Source organism: Anolis carolinensis, unplaced genomic scaffold, assembly GCF_035594765.1.
Source record: "Anolis carolinensis isolate JA03-04 unplaced genomic scaffold, rAnoCar3.1.pri scaffold_7, whole genome shotgun sequence".
Taxonomy (NCBI): Eukaryota; Metazoa; Chordata; class Lepidosauria; order Squamata; family Dactyloidae; genus Anolis; species Anolis carolinensis.
Window position 1 is genome coordinate 33,617,172 of NW_026943818.1, and position 8,172 is coordinate 33,625,343.

Below are 8,172 nucleotides of genomic sequence, written 5' to 3' on the forward strand. Positions count from 1 at the left end.
AATAATATATTAATATAGCTATCTATCTATATTATATATATATATATATATATATATATATATATATATATATATATAATCCAATAATAATATATATATTTTATGGGGGGAGATATATTAATATAGCTATCTATATTATATATATATTAGTCCAATAATAATAGGTCCAATATCCCTTTATACAGGGATATAACAATTCATAGTCCTACATAAAATATTATATTATTATTACATTATGTGCAAATTCCCATTCCAGAAATGCATCACAATTTTGCTCTGGAGAAATAAAAAGCTTGGGGGGGGGGGATGTCCCCTGTAGGCTTCTCTAGCGGGCTCCTGATTGGCTGCCCGCAAGGAAGATGGCGCCGCCGTTCCCCTGTAGCGGGCTCCCGATTGGCTGCCCTCAAGTAAGATGGCGTCCCAGTTCCCTAAAGGGTTGTGGATTGGCTGCCAGTAAGTAAGATGGCGCCGCTGGGGTTCTCTATCTGCCTGACGCGAGACTCACCCAAGATGGCGTCGGAAGGACCCGAATCCAAGATGGCGTCCGCGCCCTTAGACAAAATGGCGGCCACTGAGAAGCGGCGTCCGTCTCCGGCTGTGGCGGGAGGCGACTCAAGTCGGCCGGCGGTGGCGGCGGCAGCGAACGGAGTCCCCGGCGGGCACAACGCGGCCTGCTTCCTACTCGAAGCCGGCGTCACGGACATGGTCCGCGCGGCCTTGCTGAAAGTGCTCGAAGCCAGGCCGGAGGAGCCGGTGCTTTTCCTCGCGGCCTACTTCGAGAAGCTGGCCCAGAGCAGCGCCGAGGCGGACGAAGCCGACGCCGGGGACCTTCCGCGGCAGCTCCAGCTTCGCCTCGACCGCGCCGCCTGGGCCTTGGGCCTCGCTCATCACTCCCACAGGTAGCGGGCCGAGCTCCTGAGGCGGCGGACTACAGCTCCCGGCATGCCCCGCGGCCAAGCGCCGGCTCGCTCTAACACTCATAAGCGCGGGGCAGCCTGGGAAATGGAGTTCATCCTGTGAGGCCTAGCTTTTGATTTAGGAGTGTCAGCAACAGATTTAAATCAATAATAATAATAATAATATTCTATTAATATCATTATATCAATATGATATCATTACAAATTGCATATTTAGATTATATTATCATATCAATCTCATTATACGTATATTATCATTCTAGTTTTTTCTCAGAGACCCAAAGTGTCTTGTACTGAAAATGCAAAACAGTTAAAATAGTATATTTTATTATTATTATTATTATCATCCTGCTTTTTCTCCGAGATCCAAAGTGCCTTGTACTTTAAATAGTATATTATTATAGTATATTATTATTATTATTATTATTATTATTATTATCATGCTTTTTTCTCCGAGATCAGTGTCTCATACTGAAAAAATAATACAAACAGTCTATTATTATTGTTATTATATTATGATTATCATCCTAGACCCAAAGTGTCTCGTACTGAAAATGAAAAACAGTTAAATAGTATATTTTATTATTATTATTATTATTATTATTATTATTATTATTATTATATTATCCTGCGTTTTTCTCCAAGATCCAAAGTGCCTTGTACTTTAAATAGAATATTATTATTGTTATTATATTATTATAATATGTATATTATTATTATTATCTTGTCCTTTTTTCTCCGAGATCCAAAGTGCCCCATATTGAAAAAGTAATACAATTAAATAGTATATTATTCTTGTTATTATATTATTATAATAGATTATTATTATTATTATCCTGTCCTTTTTTCTCCGAGATCCAAATTGCCTTGTACTGAAAAAGTAATACAATTAAATAGTATATTATTATTATTGTGATTATATTATGATTATCATCCTAGTCTATTCTCAGAGACCCAAAGTGTGTCGTATTGAAAATGCAAAACAGTTAAATAGTATATTATTATTATTATTATCCTGCTCTTTTCTCCGAGATCCAAAGTGCCTCGTGCTGAAAAAGTAATACAGTTGAATAGTATATTATTATTGTTATTATTATAGTATATTATTATTATCCTGTCCTTTTTCCCAGAGACCCAAAGTGCCTCATACTGAAAAAGTAATACAATTAAATAGTAGATTATTATTGTTACTGTATTATATTATTATAGTAGATTATCATTTTTATTATTATTATCCTGTCCTTTTTTCTCTGAGATCCAAAGTGCCTCGTACTGAAAAAGTAATACAATTAAATAGCATATTATTTTTGTTATTGTATTATTATAGTATGTTATCATTATTGTTATTATATTATTATAGATGATGATGATGATGATGATGATGATGATGATTATTATTATTATTATCCTGGCCTCTTTTCCCAGAGACCCAAAGTGTCTCATACTGAAAAAGTAATACAATTAAATAGTGTATTATTATTGTTATTATATTATTAAAGTATATTAGTATTATTATCCAGGCCTTTTTTCTCCGAGATCCAAAGTGCCTCGTACTGAAAAAGTAATACAATTAAATGGTAGATTATTATTGTTATTATATTATTATTATCATCCTAGTTTTTTTCTCAAAGACCCAAAGTGTCTTGTACTGGAAAAGCAAAACAATTGAATAGTATATTATTAATATTCTACAGTGTTATTCCAGGCGAGGTCCGACCAAACCAAAATAGAGAGGCACCATGATTTCCCTCAGTCTAGACAATCTCATAAGACCATAAGTTAGCAAAGAGACCTCCAAAGACCATCTAGATGGTCTCATAAGACCATAGCTAAGCAAAGAGACCTCCAAAGACCATCTAGACAGTCTCATAGGACTACAGGTAAGGAGAGTGACCTCCAAAAGCCATCTAGACGGTCTCCTAAGACCATAGCTAAGCAAAGAGACCTCCAAAGACCATCTACATGGTCTCCTAAGACCATAGCTAAGCAAAGAGACCTCCAAAGACCAGTTAGACGGTCTCCTAAGACCATAGCTAAGCAAAGAGACCTCCAAGGACCATCTAGATGGTCTCCTAAGACCATAGCTAAGCAAAGAGACCTCCAAGGACCATCTAGATGGTCTCCTAAGACCATAGCTAAGCAAAGAGACCTCCAAAGACCATCTAGATGGTCTCCTAAGACCATAGCTAAGCAAAGAGACCTCCAAAGACCATCTACATGGTCTCCTAAGACCATAGCTAAGCAAAGAGACCTCCAAAAACCATCTAGATGGTCTCCTAAGACCATAGCTAAGCAAAGAGACCTCCAACGACCATCTAGAAGGTCTCATAAGACCATAGCTAAGCAAAGAGACCTCCAAAGACCAGGTAGACTTAAGTCAACCCTAAGTCTAAAGTTTTGCTTGTCCTAACCCTTGTTCCTCTCCACCAGGACGGCCTTTGACAACAACGTGGGCCTGGCGTACGACTGCCTGGGGGCTGCCGGGAAGCGCAAGAGGCCCGGCGTGAAGGGGAAGCTGTACAGCGAGCTGCTCCGGCGCTTGTGCCGCGAGAGGGGCCTCCCGGAAGACGTGGCGCAGCCCTTGCTGAGGAAGCTGCAGTGCCGGGAGCACGAGGCCGTGCCCTTCGATCTCTTCCGCTACGGGGCCCTCACCTGCCTGGTGCTGCTCGAGTTCGTAGCCAAAGCGGACACCTTGTATGACGCCCTGGGTGGCCCCGGCGGGGCGGACAAGCGGGTGTGCGCGGCCGTCCTGGGCGCCTTGGAGGAGGCCCTGCGCCCCAGCGCCGTTGCCCTCCCCGTCCGGTACTTGGAGGCCGGCTGCACGCTGGGCCCGGACCGCTTGGCGCTGGCCATGGACACGGCCTTGGCCGAGAGGAAGCCCGGCGGGGTGGCCATGAAGAAGGAGGACTTCCTCCGCCGGGCCGCTGCCGTCTTCCTCGCCAAAGTCAAGGCCGTGCATTGAGCGTTCGGACATTTCCTTGGATTTGGGTGGGCTTCGATTATGTGCATATTGGCTCGAGTGGCTGTGTCTTGTTGAGCAGAAAAATCATGACGAGATTTAAATCAGGATGATGATTTATACTGCAAACGTGTTTGTGTTGTTTCTTCTCTGAGCCAAAATATTCCACATACCCCTATAGACTCCAGGCCATGGCCAGACTGTGTCTTGTTGAGCGGAAAAACCACAACGAAATTTAAATCAGGATGATGATTTATACTGCAAACGTGTTTGTGTTGTTTCTTCTCTGAGCCAAAATATTCCACATACCCCTATAGACTCCAGGCCATGGCCAGACTGTGTCTTGTTGAGCGGAAAAACCACAACGAAATTTAAATCAGGATGATGATTTATACTGCAAACGTGTTTGTGTTGTTTCTCCTCTGAGCCAAAATATTCCACATGCCCCTATAGACTCCAGGCCATGGCCAGACTGTGTCTTGTTGAGCGGAAAAACCACAACGAAATTTAAATCAGGATGATGATTTATACTGCAAACGTGTTTGTGTTGTTTCTTCTCTGAGCCAAAATATTCCACATACCCCTATAGACTCCAGGCCATGGCCAGACTGTGTCTTGTTGAGCAGAAAAACCACAACGAAATTTAAATCAGGATGATGATTTATACTGCAAATGCGTTTGTGTTCTTTTCTGATCCAAAATATTCCACATACTCCTATCGACTCCAACCTTATGCTCATCTTTTTTGTGCTTTTTTGGGGGGTACGCATCGGATTCTCGTCATATTATTAATATTATTATAATTATTTGCGACATTTATATCCCGCCCTTCTCACCACAAAGAGGACTCAGGGTGGCTTACTAGTTATAGTTACATATTTATTATTATTATTATTATTAGCGACATTTATATCCCGCCCTTCTCACCCCAAAGGGGACTCAGGGTGGCTTACTAGTTATATTTACATATTTATTATTATTATTATTATTATTATTATTATTATTATTATTATTATTATTTGCGACATTTATATCCCGCCCTTCTCACCTCAAAGGGGACTCAGGGTGGCTTACTAGTTATAGTTACATATTATTATTATTATTATTATTATTATTATTATTATTATTATTTGCGACATTTATATCCCGCCCTTCTCACCTCAAAGGGGACTCAGGGTGGCTTACTAGTTATAGTTACATATTATTATTATTATTATTATTATTTGCGACATTTATATCCCGCCCTTCTCACCCCAAAGGGGACTCAGGATGGCTTACTAGTTATATTTACATATTTATTATTATTATTATTATTATTAATTTGCAACATTTATATCCCGCCGTTCTCACCCCAAAGGGGACTCAGAGCGGCTTACAAATCAAATGTACGTACAATATATTATTAGCATAGCACAATATAAGCATCAAATTACTATATTGTACTATATCATTATATGGTAATATTATTGGTAACATTACATTTAGTATATAATTAATATTATATTGTATTATTATTAGTATAATATTGTATTACATTATAATATTATCAATACTAAATGTAGTAAATAAATAAATATATTACTAATAGTATTACGGTATAGTGGTATACTGCAATATAGTAATACATAATGCTATTATTGTGCTATGCTAATGATATAATATATTGTATGTAAATATAACTTGTAAAGCTGCTCTGAGTCCCCTTATGAACATACATAACTATATTTAAAATGTATGTATACACACATGTGTATGTATGTGTGTAAATATATGTGTTTAAATATATATATACACACATGTACATACACATGATCATATATATAGGTATATTTAAATATAAATATGTTCACAAAACATACATATGTGTATATATACACATAAGCATACGTATATTTAAAATGTATGTATACACATGTATGTGTATATTTGTGTGAAAATGTGTATAAATATATACAGACACATACATACACATAATCATATATAGATATATTTAAATATACATATGTACACAAAACATACATATGTGTATATATAACTATGTATATACACATATGTGTATGAATGTGTACATATATGTGTGTATATATACACATATGATCATATAGATATATTTAAATATACATGTACACAAAACATACATGAGCATAAGTATATTTAAAATGTATGTATGCACATATGTATGTATGTATGTGTATGTGTGAAAATGTGTATAAATATATATAAACACATATACATACACATGATCATATATAGATATATAGATATACAGTAGAGTCTCACTTATCCAACATAAATGGGCTGGCAGAATGTTGGATAAGCGAATATGTTGGATAATAAGGAGGCATTAAGGAAAAGCCTATTAAACATCAAATTAGGTTATGATTTTACAAATGAAGCACCAAAACATCATGTTAGACAACAAATTTGGTAGAAAAAGTAGTTCAATACGCAGTAATGCTATGTAGTAATTACTGTATTTATGAATTTAGCACCAAAATCTCACGATATATTGAACACATTGACTACAAAAATGCGTTGGATAATCCAGAACGTTGGATAAGTGAGTGTTGGATAAGTGAGACTCTACTGTATTTAAATATAGATATGCACAGAAAACATACATATTTTTATATATTTATATGTATGTATATTTAATATTTATATTTTATTTATATTTATATTTTTGTATGTATATATATATATATATATATACACAAAAATATAAATATATATAAAATATAAATAAATATTAAATATACATACATATACATATATAAAATAAATCTATATATATAAAAGAGTGATGGCATCAGGGCAGCGGACAAAACAACCAAACTACAGGCCCCCCAACCTCGAAATTTGACAACACAAAAGCATAAATCTGGCTACGAAACAGACATTTCTTTCAAGGGTCAGCAAGAAAGCCGTCATTCGGTGTTGGCTGCAAAGCAGGACGCTTAAAATATAGATTTCAGGGAAATAAAAATAGGATGTCAAAAGAGAACAGGGGCAGGGAAAAGCCGAAGACTCTTGGCTCTCCTTCAAAACAGAGTCTGTCTGTCAAAAGCCAAGGCAGATCTTAAGCTCCCAGATGCACAGATATGGAGGCATTGTTGTGAAGATGGAAAATGTAGCATGACTGTCCCGATAGCGAATGTTTTGACACTGAGAGACAGGGAACACGGCAAGGGAGCGACAAGAAAAAAGTATAAATAAATCTATATATATAAAAGAGTGATGGAATCCTGGCGACCGACAAAACAACAAAACTAAACACCCCACAACCTCAAAAATTGACAGCACAACCCCTCATCCATGCCTCTAGGTTGATACAACAAAAAGAAAAGAAAAATAAACTCCTAATTAGAGGGAGAGGAATAATTGTTTTTATCCCATTGCTGCCAGTTAAAAGGCTAAGCTCCGCCCACTTGGTCTCCTAGCAACCCATATAACATATATGTATTTATATTTGTGTATATTTAATATTTATATACAGTAGTGTCTCACTTATCCAACATAAACGGGCCGGCAGAATGTTGGATAAGCGAATATGTTGGATAATAAGGAGGGATTAAGGAAAAGCCTATTAAACATCAAATTAGGTTATGATTTTACAAATTAAGCACCAAAACTTCATGTTATACAACAAATTTGACAGAAAAAGTAGTTAAATACGCAGTAATGCTATGTAGTAATTACTGTATTTACGAATTTAGCACCAAAATATCACGATGTATTGAAAACATTGACTACAAAAATGCGTTGGATAATCCAGAATGTTGGATAAGCGAGTGTTGGATAAGTGAGACTCTACTGTATATTTATATTTAATACTAGCTGTGCCCGGCCACGCGTTGCTGTGGCAAAGTGGTGGTGGTATTGGTTAAAAGTTGTTGTGGAATTTTTATTTGATGTTATTTGTATTTTTTAAATTAATTTTATTGTAACTTATCTTTTTTATTTATTATATTTTATTATTTTGTTGTATTGTTTTTAGTTATTTTGTTATTTTATTGTATTAATTTTTTTAGTGTTTTTTATTGTATCATTTGTATTTATTTTATTTTTTATTCTTTTATTAACACTGGGCTCAGTGGGTTGCTAGGAGACCAAGTGGGCGGAGCTTAGCCTTTTAACTGGCAGCAATTGGATATATATATAAATATCTAGAGGAGTATATTTAAAATCTGATCTATTTAGAGTGGCAGCCTCTTGTGTTGTTTTGTTTCCTGCCTCTTGTTTACCTCCCCCACTTCCGGCTTCCACCCGCGTGCCTTCTGGGAAGTGTAGTCCTGG

The 8,172-nt window shown here is 36.8% G+C and overlaps 1 protein-coding gene across 1 annotated transcript; it reads left to right on the forward strand.

Annotated features, from left to right (window-relative positions):
- Positions 1-447: 447 nt before the first annotated feature.
- On the forward strand, positions 448-4,277 carry tpgs1 (tubulin polyglutamylase complex subunit 1). Its single transcript, XM_062959554.1, has 2 exons — positions 448-899; positions 3,348-4,277. Exons 1-2 carry the CDS (start codon positions 463-465, stop codon positions 3,877-3,879), a joined length of 969 nt encoding a protein of 322 aa, XP_062815624.1. The 5' UTR covers positions 448-462; the 3' UTR covers positions 3,880-4,277.
- Positions 4,278-8,172: the final 3,895 nt, after the last annotated feature.

What these genes read in the sequence shown, in the direction of transcription:
- tpgs1 (XM_062959554.1), top strand. Translation starts at nt 463, where the DNA reads ATGGCGCCGCTGGGGTTCTCTATCTGCCTGACGCGAGACTCACCCAAG. An exon ending in CTCGCTCATCACTCCCACAG is followed by an intron (nt 900 to 3,347) that starts GTAGCGGGCCGA and finishes CCTCTCCACCAG; the next exon opens with GACGGCCTTTGACAACAACG.